The 18961-nt window shown below is 44.9% G+C and overlaps 1 protein-coding gene across 2 annotated transcripts in view; it reads left to right on the forward strand.

Annotated features, from left to right (window-relative positions):
- Positions 1 to 29: 29 nt before the first annotated feature.
- The window catches only part of LOC119401560 (serine/threonine-protein phosphatase 2A 56 kDa regulatory subunit epsilon isoform), a 67639-nt gene continuing 48707 nt past the window's right edge, over positions 30 to 18961 (forward strand). Inside the window, exon 1 of one of the 2 annotated variants that reach the window (XM_037668459.2) lies at positions 30 to 835. In XM_037668459.2, the coding sequence (XP_037524387.1) occupies positions 667 to 835 (169 nt within the window). In that variant the 5' untranslated portion in view covers positions 30 to 666. The remainder of the gene's footprint in view (positions 836 to 18961) is intronic. The other variant, XM_037668460.2, reaches the window with a different exon arrangement.

Raw genomic sequence — 18961 nt, forward strand, 5'->3', positions numbered from 1 at the left:
TCCGGAAATTGCCGAACGCTTCTATGTGTTAAAAAAAATCCTCGGTGGTCTGCTCTGAAGCTCGGCCCGGGCGAAAGTGTGTGATACTTCCAAGGGGGGTTTGTTTCCAAACCGCTCGCCTCTCATGTGCGCGTCGGCGAGAGCCACGGCCGTCATGTAGGAGGCACGACCGCGAAAAGCGCCGAAACCCTGCGGGCCCGGCGGATATTTTGCGTATGGACGCAGCACTACCACCACCACCACCGATGCAGCAGCGGCGGCGATGTTAGGCCTAAGAGTCCAGAGATGATCGACGGCGTTTAGGCCTAACCCCCTCACCACCGTCGCTTGTTTATCGTGAACGAGAAAGGAACCCCCGTCGGAGTCGACTCAGGGGGCATGGATCCGAAGTTCGCACCCGGACGCGCCGTCGGCACGCCTTGGACGTCGGAGTGAGGACTCCGAGAACACCAACGCGGGTACCCGGGGTTCTCAGCGAGCCAAGGAGTCGCCGGTACACACGAGAGCGGCGCCTTACGAGCGGCGCCTTAGGCCGCCGACGAGCCTGCGGAAAGATTTCCAAGTGCTGTTTTTGTCTTCGTTTTTCTTAACCCCAACTACCACCACGACTTCGTAAAAGTGCGCGTACGACGACTAGGAACGAAAGAGAAACGGCAGCCGGGCGACATGTCGGCTCACTCAGGATCACACCCGGTGTCATCTTCGGCAACGTTTGTCGACAAGATCGACCCGTTCAAGAAGGGATCGCTCAAACGCAAACAACGCAAATCGCAGGGATCGTCGCGCTACCGGTCCGCCAACGATGTAGAGCTCCAACCTCTACCATTGTTACGAGGTAAAGTGAACCTTTGATTATATTTTTACTCTCGCCTCGGCGTTACCTTCGTCAGCCCGCGTAGCGCACAAAAACAAAGCCACCCCAAGTAGGACTCCGCGAAAAGCGTCTCCTCTTGTTTTTCACCTCAACGACGCGAGATGCCAGTCATACCTAGAGCGAGCATAGCGGATATCAACCCTACGCAGTGCGCTGTGCCTTTGCGAAGGTCGCAAGAATCTGCCAAGTGCTCGCTTTTTTTTTTCTGCTTGTCGGGGCACCGCCTTTTCCGCGTCTATCCCCAAGCTGTGCCGGTGCTTTTGCGTGCCTTTCTATACGGTGTTCGAAGATAGCACCTTCTATGAAGCCTGAGCTAGGAATTGATCCTAGGGAAGGGGGGGGGTGGCCCCCCCTTCTGTGCTCTCGTCGCTAAACCTAAAGTCAAACCCCCAGGCTCATAGGAAACACCGGCATTTACACTGCTCGTTTGCAGGGAACAAAGTTTCTCGCGAGATAACTTTTTTTGTCAATCAGAATGAAAGAAACACGTAGCGGACAGCGCGCCGGTGTGGACTGTGCGAGCCCCGTATTTTTGCGAGCGTCGCAGAATAAAAAAAAAAAAAAAGAGTGAAAGGTTAATTCTAATCCTCCTCCGCCTTCTCTTGCTTGTGGTGGCTTCCGGTGTCAAAGCTACGCTGGCATCGATCAGAAGCATTGATCGGACTCGGTGATATATCGGTAGTGAAGCGGTTTGGAGTGCGCGTAGGCTTATTAAACGATTATTGGTGCTGCGGCATGCATAACTACGTACGCCCCACCCACCAAACATTCGATGCCGTACTAACAGGGGTGCTTTTTTGTGCTGCTACTGGAACGATACCTTTGACATTACCAGCCCTTGCTTGGTCACATGTTGGGTGGACGGCTAGTCCGCGTGCGAAAGATGAAACAAATATTGATACCAACCAATTCGGGATCTCCGGATTCCTTCTTGTGCAGGCGTCAGATTCAGTCTCGTAGGAAAAAGGCGTTCATGACAGTCGGTTTCTATGCGATCTTTCGGTTGTTTGCGGCGCTGGCGTTGCGTAGAAGTTGCCGATGTTTCGAATTCGCCACTTCCTTTCATGCTTTTTTCTTATTTTGCGTTTTTTCGCCTCCGAGCGCGATTTCCCGCGCGACAATTTCGTTCAGGAGAGGAGTGGCCCCTTTAGTTACAACGCCAACGGTCGTCCCACGTCGCGAAATAAAAAAAAAAAAAAGTTGCACCTACGCGCGACGGACCAAAACGGTCTTCGAAGGTGCTGCGGCGTACCCGAAAAAGTGCGTTGGATGCTCGTGTGCTTGGGAGATAGATACAGCATAAAGTTACAGGGCTAGGCGTTGAACATCGGTGCCTAAGTGCGAACCAACGCTACATCGGCAGAAACAGAAGTCGGCTGACGACGTTTCGGAGATTTGTGTGTGTGTGTGTGTGTGTGAAACGGCAGGAAAGTTCACTATGCTACCGCTATGGATTCTTCGTTTCGGAACGCTGGCGTCGCGCTAACGACGCCGATTCTCCGTTGAATCGTGTGCCACCACCCTCCCGCATTTTCCGAGGCGCCCCGACTTCTTGGGAGATAGGCTGTGTTTGGTTTTTTGTCCGTGATGATCGAGTTCAAGTCGAGGAGTTACGGCCCGCGAAGTGCCCCACTGGGGTCTTTACTTCGCCAGCCGCGTCTGGTGTCGGCCGCTGGCAAAGGTAAAAAAAAGTCCGTGGAAAACGGTACTACTTTCTCTCTACTTAGTCACAGGCTAAGAAAAAAATTGCAAATTATTGAAAATTAGTTCTGCAAAATCCCGCAAGGTGATGGAAGGGATAAGATAAGAAAGGGAGCTTGACAACCACTTGTTTTATAGCACGAAGCCACAAGGAAATCCATATGGATTTCTCGGAAGGGAAGCTTCTTGGGTGCCAAAAAATTCGTCCTAGTCCGGGTATTGAACCTGGGACCGACGCCTTTATGGGTTCGTTGTTCTACCAATTGAGCTAACCAGGAAGTTAGCACTTGGCAGCGAGAGGGTGAATTTATCGACAACTCGAAGCACATGGACGCACGTTATTCCAAATAAGTGGCTTCGTGTTACAAACGGGTGATTGTCAATTTCTCTTCATTAACCTAAGAAAAAATGTAGGCTCCGCCCAAAGAACTGCAGTGCCTGTCATTCACCCGTGAAAGACAGTCATGCTAGCTGGTTTCTGTTCGAAGTACTTTTTCTTGGCTAATGTAAATGCTGCGCATATCAATAGTTAAAGGTTTGTCATTACTATCTAAAGCATTACGTTTAGCTGAGCAGCGATGCCAGAAACGACCGACGAAATTTGTAAGGACCTTGAAGTTTCCGACCTAAAGCCAGCGATGCAAATGTGCATCTGTACAGAAAAGTCAACTACCTGAAACGCTCGAGCAGTGCTTGATGTCATGAGAATGAGGGAGTGTTATTGGATGGAGCATTCATGAAAATTCTCTGTGGGAGGGACAGTTGGTACCAAAATTGAAACCTCAAGATGTCTGTGTCGTTCGATTTGTCCTGCATACGTGGGCACTTCTGACTTATTATTAGCGGCGGACGTTGTCTTTAAGTTGTTTTAATTCTGTTTTAAAGTAAGCGTGAGTGCTCATCTGAGTTGGAAGCACCTCGTGACATCGCCACTGGTATAATGTAGACTGAGGCCCTGCGTGACGTTCTACAAGTAAAGCGAGTATTGTTGACGTCGGAGAAAATTTGCGGGCCGTCCGCAATACCACAACTGGCACCCGGCGAGGACTATTGTTTGTCACCCCTCTTGCTCGTTTGTCGGACTGCTCTCAATGGCCAGGAATGCTTTTTTTTTTTCTGGGGGGGCACGCGTTTTAACAGTACCGGAGCACCGGCATCGTGTCATTCATTGCAGTGCCCGGGGCCCTAATTTGAAAACCGCGCTTTCGACGACACCAAAGCGTGAGTGCACGTGATCTTAGGAGCTTCCCCGCTGTGGGGCGTAGTTTGTTATGGTATTTAGGCAGGTGTTTTAAGCTGATGCAAAAGTGTTTTTAATTAACAACGCTAGCATTAACTATACAATGAGTTAGAGCAGTCAGGTTTCAGCTTCGGGATTACCAGACACAGAACTACAAATTACAGTAAAAAAAGTCGCAAACAAAACTTTGGCTGTCAGGGGTTGTAACTGACTATAGAAGAATTCGTTGCTGGGTGAGTTGGTGCCTATGTTTAGCGGAGCCCATGTTTGCTAAACATGTTATTCTTGGCACAATGCTTGAAACATGAAGAAAGGACAGAGAAGAGACAGAGGAACACCAACATAACTGTTTTATTGACGGTCAAAGCTGGAAAACAAGGTAAACTTCCCAGCATGCGCAGTGGCGTGAAAGCGTGATGTCAGACATGTCATCACGGAAGTTGCCCATTAAAGAAAACATAATTCAGGTCTATATTGACAGCTTGCACTTGACATCATGGACGTATTTTTCGAGTGTGAGTTTACTCTAGCATACAAATCTCCTGTATACAGAGACGGCTCTGAGCAAGTATGAGGCTCAGCAAATGCTGATAAGGTATTTTATTTCGATATTAAAGTCAATTTTCCCGTGGCGCACCTACCGACATTGACACTAGCGTGCCGTCGGGCTACAGTACTAATTCTGGCGACTTCACGCTGCACTGTCTGGCTAGCTGTGATGACGTCAGGTACCGAAACTTCCAAAATGGCCACTTGTGTGTCGTCAACAGAGCCATAGTGCGGAGTGGCAGTGCAAACACCATAATATCTTGCGCGAGCACGCGACGAGAAGCTCCTACTGTGTCGACACGTCAGGGTACAGTAGGAACCGAAACTAGCTTTTAAAAACATACTGCAATTACTTTTTCACGGTGCACTCACGCTTAGCAGCACATTTTCTAGGCTCTTGAGGGCTTGGCCTTTCATTTGACATAAGAAAACGACAAATGATAATTTTCATGTCGGTACCCTTTAACGTACTGGTGCTCCAACATGCTGGCTTTGATGATGTCAAGGCAGCATTATCTTGTGGTGGCCAACCTGATTCGAAGTGATAAATACACCGCCGGAATGTTATTGGCCTATTGCTTGGAAAATGAAAGAACCTGCATGCGATCTGCTGATAACGTTAACATGACATCGCACGCGTCGTCTCCCACTATGTTCGTGCACCAACATTGCTGTTTCAGTGAGGTCAGTGCAAGCCATCTATAGCACAACTGATGTCACTGACACAGGTGGACCCTTTCCTTCTAATGTGAAATCCTTCTATCAGTTTCCTCACCCTTTGTTCTCTGCTTTTGTCAATAATGTTAACTTGCGCAAACGTGGCACATGTGAGCATGATTTTAACATATGCTGGCAGATGTGTACCATCACTTTTTCCGATGCTATTGGCATGCTCCTTAAGGCGGTTGTTCTACTTTCTATATTGAAAGAAAGAATACAAAAAAATCATACTTCAGGACACACTAAAAAAAAATGTCCAGATTTCAGCTGGAACTGAAAAAAAGGAACATTTTCATTGTTTGACTCCCCCTTTTCAAAAGCCTGCTTTGCAGTAGGTAGACTCGTCCAAAAGAACAGGTGCAGGCTGCGTTTTATATTTTCTTTCTTTTTTGAAATCCGGCTGCACACAATAGTCGGGAGCTGCGGTTCTGTACCTCTGGCTTGGTGCGAAAAACTAGCCACTTGCAGTCGTGAGTTCCGTAGTGGCTGTAGGTGATGTCGCGAAACTGGTTTTGTTTCTTTGAAGTGCTACAGAGTTGGTGACAGCTTCTGGTGACATGATGCATAAATGTCGCTGAGATCCATTTAATACAAATTCTTTGAGCTCGGAACAAGAAAGCTCAAGTTCCAGGACCTTCCCTTCTAACGAACGTGTTGTACCGAGACATTGGTTTCATTTGGTGGTCCATGGGAGATTCAAAACTCCAGGTCAGCACCATAGCTCAAAACAGTTCGAGCCTTTTTTGTGTTTCTGCAGGGTCCATCACTCGTCAGAACATTGCCACAGGATAAAACAGGTCACTAACTAGATGGGTTTTAGTTCTTAGGCTAACATTGATGTCTTTCGTAATCTTTTAAGATTCCAACCATTGCCCTCTTTCCTAGTACTATTGTCTGCCTCAGTGGTACAGGTTACAGTGCTCGGCTGCTGAGCTGAAGGTCGCAGATTCGATCCCGGCCGCGGCGGTCTGACTTCCATGGAGGCGAAATGGTAGAGGCTCGTGTACTGTGCAGTATCAGTGCACGTCAGATGGTCAAATTCCGGAGTCTTCCATTGCGGTGTGCCTCATAATCATATCGTGGTTTTGGCATGTAAAACCTCAAAAATTATTTCCTGGTACTATTCACTGAATTTCTTTTGTGGAGCTTCTGCAATCCTTTCCAATTCTGGATCCTAGAAATGCATATCCTACAAACAACATAGGTTACGTCATTATATATATCTGTACATCTGTTCTTCACTTGTTAGCACAACTTTAGTCTAATTTACATTTAGAAAAGTACGAGCCGCCTTGCTTCCTGCATTCTTTTACAGGACTTTTTTTGATCGTACTCAGCGCAGCAAGTTTGTGCCTGCTGTGGTAGTTGTCAGGTAGCCTTGAACGAAGAGCAAACTAAGGGGGAAATGAAAAAAAGAAATGCCAGCCAGTTGACAGGTGATTTGTTGCTGTCAGCTGCTAGTTTGTGCCTTGGCATTCATTTCGCAACAATTGGACTGTTTTAGCAAAAGTGAATATTTTGTCAGAAGACCTCGCTTTTGTTGAACTTTCTTCTTTTTTTTTTTCTCAGGCGCTAATGTATGCATGCTTTAGAGTTTAGAATCTTTTCAAAAGCGGCGAGGCTGTCAATTAATGTGCGATCCTGAGTTCACCAATAGTGTGGTTTATCGAATCTGCCAGACTGGTTGATAAAGGGCCCCTGCAACACTTTTCCAAGTATACATGGAATGGCTTCACTAAAGGAGCTTATTTCCTCATGAATCGACCACCGCAAAAATTTTTAGAATCCGTTCAGTACGAGCGGAGTTACAAAGATTTGTCGCACGCTGTAATTGCTTTCTCTCTTCTCTCGTCCTGACGAAAGCGCTGGAAGCTAAGCGGGAGGGATGGCACGGGGAAGAAGGTACGTCACGCGTGCATCGTGATCTCGAGCACTTTTTTTCCTTCGAACGCATGGGGTACATTCAATGCGATCGGGCGCACACGGGCAAGTGACTGCCTCCCACGGTGGCTGCAGTAACTAGAGTGTGCCATGTTCAAATCTACACCATGTTCAATGGCGTAGAACTTGAGTCGGTGATGCAGTGATTTTGAGTTGATAGCATCATTTGTCGAGAGAAGAGGAAGCGATTTTTAGCTGACTTTGAGAATTTATTTTAAATCCCAGGCCGCGTGCTGCGCTATAGTGTTTGGCTCGTGTGTTCTCGGGAGCCTCGACTACCGATCGGCAGCGTTTTCTGACCATGCTGAAAAAGTGTTGCAGGGCCCCTTTAAAGGGCCGTGTTGTCGTGTAATGGTTCAGTGCTGACAGAAAATAGCATCTCTCTTAATGCAAGGAAGGCTCACTATTTGATGTAGGAAGCAGCCTTTCAAGCCTGTCTGTCTGAAGTCAGTTTGAAAAAAAAAAAAAAAAACTGCTTTAGCATGACATGTTCGTTGACAGCTTTAGGGGATATCTCTGAAGGGCCTAACGCTAGCGGTTCATGCCGTCTTTCAAACAATGATCACTAGGGCAAATGCTGGCGCTAATGTCTCTGGGGCAAGTGCTTACTGTTTCATCAAAATATGCAATAGGCAGTGAAGAATCTGTTGCCGTAATATACCACAATGCTGTCTTGGGCTATGCGATGCTTAGTAACGGCGATGCTTAGTAGTAGCAGTGATTCTGTGCGAAATGTGTGCATACAGGGAAAAACCTCATTTGGCCATAATTAATCTAAAGCCCTCATCTATGTCACCTTGCCTACACAGATGTGAAAATATGTGTGAAATTGCTGCTTTCTTGATTGCTATAATTTGAACACCAGCAATTCATAAAGCCTCACCATGGAATGACGGAATTCCGAAGTGGCTTGTAAAGAGCGGGAAACTTACTCACTTGTAACATGTCTCCTCAATTTACGCATCTCATAAAGTTGTCACGCAATGTTTTTATGTAGCTGTCAAACACATAAAAACAGTTCGACGTGTTCCCAAATGATTTTGTCAGTTCTTGCATAACTTCAAGCTTTACAAATCTTCATGGTTCACCATCACAAATTGTTTCACATTTATTGTTTTGGTTTAGTACTCGTGAATGCACTGCTTAATTTTAAGACACGCATTACAAGATTATGATCCAGCAGTGTCGCAGCTGCCAGATAGCAGTGTTTCTGCACAAGTAGCTGTTCTCTTAATCGCACCTTGATAACGCTTGCGTGCAGTCGACGCAGGGGACAGTGGCATTGCCATGATTAGGTCATTGCAGGCCTGCACACATGCACTGAATTATCTTTATTACAGACAGCTAGGTTGGACAAGTGATCACAACGGGGCATGGTGGTTGTGACCGCATATCGGGAGCTACGTCAGGCTTGTCGCACCGGTGTTTGTTTTGTCCGATGCTAACTTTTTTTTTTCACCCCTCGCTCCAGACTTGACTGATAAGGTTGATAAGACATACAGGGCATTGCTGAGGTCGGTGACAAAGCACACATTGCATTAGCGTAGCCTCAATCTATATACAGTACGACAGTCTCGCCTTTTCAAAGCGTGGAGTGGGGGGGTATCCATAGTCTCTTACAACCTGATTATAGATACAAGCTCCACCCTCAGTCATCACTGCCCTACCCAGAGACACTTTGCATAGATATTCCATCCAATCGTATTTGCTCATTTCCATGACGTTCTCGTGTTTCACCCCATGCAGACACATATTCATGTCGCTGGTCTTCAAGCCGAAACCTTGAACGTCCTGGCAAATTTCATCAGAGCCTATGGCATCACTGCTTAGCCAAAGGTCATATTTTAGGCAGGGAGACAAGCCTTTAGTTTTCACTCTGCATGGTATTTACATTAGCATTTAAAAAGTACTTACGGTGTGAAAGGAAACCAGCTTGTGTGACTCTGTTACGTAGGTGATTGACAAGTGCGCCACCGTTCCGTGGGCGGAGCTACTATTTATTCTTAGCCTGTAACTGACTATAGCTCATGCACATGAGATTTGTGCGATGGAAACCATGGTGAAAGGTGTTGGCCCTTTCGTCAGGCTGCAAGGGTGCCAGGAGTGCTACAAGTGACAGAACACACGGCCTTGAACTGTAGCAGTGTGTTAACTTCGGTTAATTGGCATATCTCATTAAACAGTACAATAACTAACAGCAGGAACATCCGTCTTGTGTTCATGCTGTTCACTGTTCTGTTTGAAACTGTCCGTTCGTTCATTCATTCATTCATTCATTCATTCATTCATTCATTCATTCATTCATTCATTCATTCATTCAACACCTCCGTGTTGATACCCCCTTAAGAAACAGGAAGAATTGCAAGCAGTACACAAACACACAAATAAAATAACTCTTGACAGAGAGTCATAGTGGCGCTTCTAAATTTCGCAATGAATGTATTCAAGCCTGGCCATCTGTTGGTGGTTTTGAGACTGGAAGGTAGCGGTTTATGGTAAAGAGCAAGTAGGGTGTCATGGTGTTGTTAGCGATTTCATTTATTGAAATTAAGAGAAGGAAATGGAATTAGTACGGCCACACAATGTGATTTAACCAGTGAACTGTTAAGCATTGGAGAATGCATGCCGTAGTAAGGAAAGCACAGGGGAGTATGGCAGAGGATGTAAGGGGTGTGGTTTAAATTGGGAAATAGCAGTCATGGGATGGAAGTCATGGGATTTTGAAAATGGATTAGCAACTAGACCAGTCTTCGCACCTTGCTTCGTGGCATGGAGTCACGGGACACACGACAGTAGTATGGCCAGAGATTGTTTGGAAGGGGCTTACGTACTGGAGGTGTGCCCTCTTGAAACTTAGTGTCTGCGCCCGTTCATCAGCACTCGTTTGTAATTGTGCTTACTTTCACCAACCCTTAACCATGATGCACTCACTTTCATCCTCATATCCATTAGGCTTTGTTATTGGTATTATTATTAGCATAAACAAAACGATATAGTAAGGATCCCGAAGTCTGAGCACTGTAAGGATGATTCATGATGAAAATTACGATAATAAATGTACGAAACTATTAAAGGAATAAAAAAATTCAGAAGCTCTTGCCCTGCCAGGAAAACGGGGCCAAGTGAAGCTTAGCATGTGCATGCCTGATGTACTACCTTTCTTTCTCTCTCTCTATCGAATTGTGCAATTCTCCCTCCTGTTTCATTCCTCTATGCCTCCACGCTTAGCAGCAAACCACTTCATTTGCTACAGGCAACAATGAAGGTCATGCGGTCATATCCAGGCAGCAATTAAAAGTGGCAACGGGAAAGGGCAAGCCACCTCTATAAAATATCAGATTGCCATATCGGGAATGGCTGATCGTGGACAAGCCCAGGACCGAGAGAGCACCAATTATTGGAAAACTGCGCATACAACGTACACGTGTGATCGATGCACCTTTGAAGGCTGCATTTCTGTACGCTCGCTGGCGCTGGGTTTCTCACGAATGCTGCCACCACTGAAATCTGAGAGTTGAAAAGGCTTTAGGTCATGTATCTCCATCTACGCCCACTGGCACTCACCCATATGATGTACCTACTGACCATCATTCTTGTTCATACATCAACCAGCTGGCAACTTCGTTGCTCTCGGGCTCATGCTTGCCTTAATTTCGCATCCGCCTATACACGCAGAATAGTCATGCATGTCCACTGACACGCGACGGTCACTCACATTTGTGCTCACATCTATTCAGTTCTTTCATCACCACTCTCTCGTGTTCACCTTTCAGTTTTGGTTTATTGGTTACATATTCATCAGTTACAAAATACTTCTATACAGATGAGGGTCCCAGAGTATAAATACCAAAAACGGGACCCTCAATCAAAAGTTGCTGCAAAACTGAATTCTAAAATTGCCGGAAGATTGGCCGGTGGTTACAAAGGCAAAAACAGTTGAAATATGAAATTATAGGAATACAATAAAAATACGATGCAAAGTGCGAAATACAGCATACAAAGCACTACAGTACAAAATCAAATGCAATAAAGTACAAAATAGAACAAGAACAAAGAAGGAAAGAAAAGAAGCAAAGAATTGGGAGGTGCAAAGCATGAGGGCAGGGTGTTTCAGCTCCACTAACGTGAAACCTGTGGAGGGGCGAAGCATGCAGTGTGAACCGGTATTTCCCACAGCAAAATCACTGCTAATGGGCAATGAGAGACACAAGAAAGATTAGGTGCAGAGACCCGCAGTCTGCTTTTAATTCACGTGCACGCTGCGAATCTTTATTGTTCAACTACGCACAAGAGAAATCTCCCACCGGCACTACATTGCAGGTCAAGATCCAGTGCCCATATATACGGGGTGGCCGTTGAACGGTTGTGCAGCATGAGCAGTCGGTTTTCTCAATCGAGAAACTCTCTAGCAGACGCTGCCTGTGTCGGCGGTCTCTCACGGGCGAGGGCGCGTTCTCATTCCTTGCGAACTGGTAGTTCAGTGTTTATCGCAGAGTGTTTCCATAGTTAAGGCGTGCCATTCACTCTCTCTCGCCACACAGTGAGCGCTGAGGCGGTGGCGCCCTCTCGTGCTCAAGCAAATGGACAGTCATGACAGCAGACGACACCCCGAGACCCTCAGGTGCTTCGCCCCTAAAAGAAAAGAGAATGCAAACTGAAATGGACCAGCACACTCGTGACTGAATACGGCAACCTACGCTTTATTAACCACAGTCACGGACACCATAATTGATCCAGTCTAGCTGTTTGTTGATGTCTGCCTGGCCTTGGAGGGAGGAGGGGGGGGGGAGATTTCTGCAATGACTGGGGAAGAGGGTCGCTGTTGGCAAGAGTTGCGAATACATGCTTCCAGACCACCCTCCCTCCCGCCGGCATTTACCTGTCGGTGTCTGCCAGCTCCCAGCTCTGCAGCTTTTTTGTTTTGTTTACTGGTCCGCGCTGTCACTCTCGGTTTTCGTCACTAGAATATGGCGAGGGGGGGATGCTGTCTCCGTGGCTGCGCGTGCCAGACCCCGACGACTTCAGCCCGTGGCAGCCTGTGTGTGTTTCCTCTGCATGGGGGGGGGGGGGACCTTCAAAAATAGAAGCATTCCCAACTCTGTGGCAAGCTAGCCTTAGGCAATGTTTCTCTCTTTATTATTGGTTTTTTAAGTAATTTCTCATGGTGTTTAAGCGAGTGGCCAAGTCTCCCGTGCCGTGTGCCCTTTCTGCATCCACTTTGCACTTGTGGAAGGTCAGGGGATTATAAATAAATTTTAGCGCGAAAATTTGACGTCACGGGTGGCAACGTCAACGTCCCGTTCGCTGGGCTTGTTTTTCTTTTCTACCTTTATTTATTTCCTTATTTCACTACCAGTGAATGCCTGATAGAAGTTGCATTAAACCTTTCAGACACCACCTAGGAAGAACTGTCAGTAAATGTGTCAAATTTACACAACGTACAATCAGTCAATCATTATTATTTGTGCACTTGGAATCAACATTATTCGAAGGCACCCAATATTCTATTGCAACAAAAGTAATGTCATAATACGTTTATTTATGTGCTTTATTGAATATCTATCCTAAAGTCATTCATGTTCAGTTTTTGCACATATAGAATCAAGCCTCAGCTAGAAATATAGTGCAAATTAGCTTTCATATGTTCGCTTAAAGCAAAGGAAAATGATACTTTTGATGTGGCTCGTGGAGAGTGGCATGTTGAACAAGTCGTCGAGCATGGTAGTGCCTTCAGCAATATGTTCATATCAAAGCAGTGCACTGCAAAATGAAGTGAAACGAAGACACGTTTTTAAGGCAGGAGATTCAATTCATTCAAGCCACAATGTATCTTGCTCTTTCCTATCCACTAGTCAAGACATCTAGCAAAAACAAGTGGTGTACGTAGTTGTGTACAAAGCATCTTGAAGGGTTAATATTGGACTTCCATTAGGCACACATATCGAAGTTAAACATTCTTAAAATTTAAAAACTTATAACGAGTGGCATCTTGTTGGGACTTCAATGAGACGTATCAGTGAGACATCTACTCCTATGTCTCATTGTTAATCGCTCTTTTACACAGCTGTGCTTCTGTTTACTTGCTGTTCATGGGAATGCATGATTTAAGGTTATGTAGCATGTTTCGTATGTCCCATTGATACGTCTCGTCGTTACGTCTCGTCGTTACGTCTCGTCGTTACGTCTCGTTGATGCGTCTCGCTGATGCGTCTCGTTGATGCGTCTCGCTGATGCGTCTCGTTGATGCGTCTCGCTGATGCGTCTCGTTGATGCGTCTCGCTGATGCGTCTCGTTGATACGTCTCGCTGATACGTCTCGCTGATACGTCTCTCTGATACGTCTCTCTGATACGTCTCTCTGATAGGTCTTGTTGATGGGTCTTGCTCATACATCTCGTTCATAGGGGTCATTGATACGGCTCATTGACGTCCCAACAAGACATCAGTTCCTTCTACGCTAATTTTTAACCTTTTCTATCCAATGGCCAATCCACTTCTACAAGTAATTTTTTTTTGCAGATGTGCAATAACAATACAGATGAGAGAGGGAATAAGCCGAAAACCAGTTAAATTTAGCTTTATTTCTAGAATAAAACGAGCGTCCACATATGTGGACGCTGGGAATACCGGGTGCATTAGGTCCATCATCATTCTTCATCGCACATGGGAACTTTGCTTGTCGACGGCTCTGTTTCTACGCTTTAATCTTTATCATCACCACCGCTCATCGTAACCAATGCCTTTATCATCAGTTCAACACGTTTATCATCAGTATAATCGTCATCATAATCATCCATTGGGCCTTTCCTTGGTAACGGCTCTGCTTCAACACGTTTGTCATTATCTTTCATTGTCGTCATCACCAATGTGTTCATCGCAATGCTCAACACTTTCAAAATCACCATCATTCTCATCATTCAAGGCGCTTTTGCTTGCCTACAGTATTGCTTCATCACGTTTACCATCCTCATTATTGACGTTCATCATTGTTATGTTCAAATTGAATGCTTTCATCATCGGCAGCATGGCTGGCAATTCTACAAGAACAGCGACACCATGGTGGTTTCGTAATAGAGTATAATTATATGTATAGTTATATGCACTGTACTGCACGATGGAGGTATCGATGAGATGATCCAATGCGGCCTGGTCCATTCTTTCAGTCCTTTGCAGATTGCTATTTTTGCAGCAGTAATGTATTCACCTGGCTCACCTGGAATTGTCCTGATATTAGTGTCGCGCTGTTCTTGTCACAGACGTGTGTTAAAGTGGTACGGGCACAAAAATTTCATTTTTTTTGCATCAAATGAAAGGCCAGTCCCTCAAGAGCGTAGAAAATGTACTGGTGAGTGTGAATGCATCCTGAAAAATCAATTACAATATGTTTTTGAAGGCTAGTTTCAGTTCTTATTGTACCCTGACATGAGCTTGGTGTCACATGCTCGCGCAAAATATTATGTTTCCATAGCTGCTCTGCTCTGTGGCGCCAATGGTGACGCACAAGGGGCCATTTTGAATGTTTTGGTACCTGACGTCATGACAAGTAGCCATACTGGTGCGTAAAGTCACTAGAATTGAACTGTAGCCGACGTCACGATAGTGTCGATGTTAGTAGGTGTGCCATGAGAACATCGGCTTTAATATCGAAATGAAATATGTTATCACTAGAGGTAAGATTTTTAGGCATTAAAAAAGCTTGTTTTAGGTGCCTGAAATAGGCAGGCAAAACAATGTTTAGGCGGCTTCCAAAATCGTAAATATGTGCAAAATAAATTTACACATAAATGCAAATAATTTCAAACGAAGACGTGCGGGAGCTCTATCTATGACAGGAAAACGAAAATGTTATTGCTTAAGGTGTCACAAAGGTACCTGCAGTTGAACATAGCCGTACAGTTGTGCTTTGTCCCGCACGGTTCGCAGTCAAGTGTCCACTGTCGAATTAACACACTCCTGCAAATTTTTTCCTTGTAAACTATATGCACTGACGATAAATATGTACTAGCGTCACCATTTTTGTCATTTTAGGAGGCTTGCTGCCTGCCGCGATGTTTCAGGTGTGCGGTTTCTCTCGCTCGGGGAAAAAAAATGAAAGTGGCACGGTGGTTTTATAACAACTTTCTCGTGGGAAGGGTGCAGAATAGGAGTATGGGGACTAGGCTTTAATGTTGTGTATTGTGGTTTGCTCGCCCCAGCTTTCCATTTTTAGAGAAAAGGAGTGTGACCCAGAAAAGATGTGTCAGTTTTCACACACTAGTGGGCTTTTGATGAGCAAAGTATTTTGAGTGAGTGCCTAAATTTAGCATCACATGATCACCATTCGTTAGTTCATTATGTAAGCTTGGTCAATTTTTTCTCCCTCATGCAAAGGGCACCGATGAAAAGCGTCTCTGCAAGCGTGATTAATCATCTGAAATAGAATGCAACTGGCATTAATCCTGTGACTATTTCTAGTTGAGCTTGCATTTGCGTCACAGTTCAGCTTTCTTTCTCGAGTTGCATGCAAAACTTGACTCTCTCATCTCCCCCCTTTGTCAGTTTGTTGCTTATTCTTTCTGAATGCCTCGTTCACTCGTATGGCTTCAGGCTGTCCGGAGTGCAATCGTTGGAGCTAGAGGGGTTGTTGGGGGGGGGGGGGGACTATGTTGAACGCATGGTAATCCTATTACTTGGTCGCGGAAACCCCGCTTTTTATGTTTTGCATGCCTTTGCTGCGGCTTTGTTTTCACGGTCACATTTTTTTTTTCTTCCCGTTTCCCCGCGTTCGAAGTCCCAAGGAGAGAAGAGTGAAAGTCGTTTTGTCGTCGCTGCTGTCGCAGCATGTGTTGCGCATTCCTCAGCTCCTCAATCATCCCGGTTCGGGCAGGCGTACAGGCGTTGATGACCTCGAGTAACCAGGCGTGTAACGCGTGGCAACGGCTGGCACGCAAGTGCAGGGAGGGAAAGAACGGTTGTGTTCACATATCCAGATCGAGTGAGATTATACGAGGTGAGGCCCGGGGTATATGGAGCCTGCGTTGGCTGCTTGGCGTGTAGTTCCCTGTGTGCTTTTGTAATAATGCTTGGTCGTTTTTTTTTTTTGTTTCGCTTTGCTTTGTTTCCCAACGCAGCTGTTAGGCCTTTCGCAGCAGCGTGCACGGTTCGTACAGCGTTGTTTTTGGTTCTGGCACGCGTGCATGTCATGCGTATATTTGCACATCTGTGCACATGTGCACCTGCATGTATGTGCTTCTGTGCATGTGCGCTTCCCATTTCCAGTTTTCATGCTCATTTCAGAGACTGTTGTTTCCCGGTTTGCATATTGCTGAACTTCTGTTCTATCTGCCTTATGGGTTGTGTTCACGTGATGATGTTCATGCTTTGATGTAAAACCAAAAAGCAATTCGCTGTTTTGCTCATATTCCTGGCTCTTGTTTTATGGTGGAGTGTACTTATTTTCTTCGATTTTGATAAAAGGAACAGAAGGTTACTTTTGAAGATAAATTGAATGCTAATAAACTGCGCACTTCATATGTTTCTATTAGCACATTCAGCTGATCGCTTTGGAGGGTAATTTTGTGGTATGTACCATCCGCTCTGTGGAATGCTTTCGTATTGTTTTTTTATATATAATTTCACAATCTCAGCTATCCACCCCATTCTGATCTGAGAAACAGTCTAGTCAAGAGATTTTCTGAAACGTCAAAATAGTGAGGAGAAAATAAAAAGCATATAGACCTCTAACTCTGGTGTTGGAGTTGTGTCAAGTGAAGCTTCCGTGAAGAGTTTCGTTAAATGCTCCTTTTACTTCGTGATAAGCATAGAATAAAGCATGGATGCTTAATAATATGCAGGCTCTAATTTTAAAGCATGAATTGTGGCACACCTAAACAGCTAACTACGTACAGCAAACCTAATCACTCATGCGTGTGTGACTATAAGGCTTGTCATCAGGCGACATGACGTGTTGGTCTTTGTTACTGCCAAATGCAATTTAAAAATAAAATCCTACTCAGATTGCGATATGAATGCTTGATTCTGTCAGTATAATTGAAGTCTTTCCACTTCTGCCGGTGTCTTGTGACACATTCTGGCCACTTGCCAGTTCCTTTAAGATTAGGCATATGTGCTTCACAGATATCTGAGGGTGTGCAAAATAGTAATTTTTGAAACTAAATCAGACACGAATCGAACAGTGCACGGAGTAAAATGCAAGTTGAATAGTGCCAGATGTGAATGGAATACAGTAAAAAATTGAGTGTAGAAAATTTTTGGATAAGCCACGAATAATGTGCAGCCTTCTCGCTGTTAATGTAGTGTGATTTCCACATTAGGTTTGCTGTGACACTGCATTATAATGCAAGCTTTATTGCTGAACACTAGGGAGCACTAGGAACAATGAACTAAGCAGTTACGTTTGCAAATTCAGGGCTTTGGAGCGTGCAGTCATGTATTTATATGTTCAGAAAGGCTGAATTATCAGCTGGCACATTTATATACTTTGTGACTACACTAGCACTGTGTGACTGCCAGGCAAGAAAAAGACGCTTTCTTAGTTCGAGTCCTCGCAGAAGACTGTGCCGCCATTGTATAAAATATACATTTAGTCTGATGAGAGAACGCAGCTGCAATATCTATATATAGCAGCTAAGAATACCCACCTCTGAATAGTGCGTCTAACCAATATCTTAACGCAAGGTGTTGTGTCTAGCTGAAAAAATTTGGCTGAGCAGTGCAGCTGTTTCTCCACTTTATGTGCGGCAATGGGGGTGCAACTCATCGCATTTTCGCACCTATTTAATTTTTGATCAAGCGCTGTAGGTATATAATATAAACTATTGCAAAAGATCTGAAGAATGTTTGGATGTTTTATAGTGACTATTTGATATGAAGACCGAAATTGAATAGGGACTATTTAATAGTAGTATGAGAACCAAATCAAATAGCTCTATATAACAAAGTCGGTAAGACTGGCAATTTACTTTGTTATAATAAAACTTCTCTAAATTGAAATTGTGCAAAGTATAGTCGCCAAAGGCTTCTTTATTGCACGGGAAGTGCAAGAAGAATGTTTTAATAATACTAAAGTGCAAAAAAAAAAGCTAATTTTAATAACTTGAAAAAAATTAATTTTCTTGAACCAGAGATCTGGTGACTGCGGCATGATGCTGCACCAGCGGATTCTTTTGCACAGCAACTGAACGTCGTGCGGAAACCATAAAGAAATGCAGGTCCAATGTGCTGCATTGATACGGGATAAGTGAAGCTATTGCACCTGCTCTGCCACAGCGGCTTGTCATTGAAACCTTGATTGGTCCTCAGAGTTGTGTGATGCCAATGCTATTACGTTCACCTAACCGAACCACTTGCTTTCCACTTGGTCAGCCGCAGTGGTACAGTGGTTATGGTCTCGCTGCTGACCTGAAAGTCACAGGTTCGATTGCGGCTGCGGTGGTTGCATTTTGATGGAGGCGACATGCGAGAGGCCTGTGTGCTCTGCAATGTCGGTGCATGTTAAGAACATGCGATGATTTGGAGCCTTCCCCCACGGCATGCCTCATCATATTGTTGTTTTGGCACGAGAAATCCCAGATATTATTATTGCTTTCCACTTGCTTTGATGAATAAGTGACATCAAAAGCTGTCGCACGCCATAAAACTAAAAGAGCTGCTGTCTAAAGTCGCATAAAAGCAAGGCGACAACCTGAATTAAGGCACCTACCTACATTGATGGTGGCTCTTTTTTGACATCGTGCCCACGTATGTCTGGCAGCACTTGTAACATAAATATTCAAGTTTTATCCTAAAGTAGGTGTCTGCAAGCTGGAGCTGGCATTATCAACATTCTTTGCAACTTCATGATCTAGGGTGCAATGTTCTGACATCATATAAAATAAAAGCCCTTGTATTGGGTGTTGCACATAAAGATAAATAAACAAATGTTTCTGGTAGCTGCAC

The sequence above is a fragment of the Rhipicephalus sanguineus genome, chromosome 8 (genome assembly GCF_013339695.2).
Source record: "Rhipicephalus sanguineus isolate Rsan-2018 chromosome 8, BIME_Rsan_1.4, whole genome shotgun sequence".
Lineage (NCBI taxonomy): Eukaryota > Metazoa > Arthropoda > Arachnida > Ixodida > Ixodidae > Rhipicephalus > Rhipicephalus sanguineus.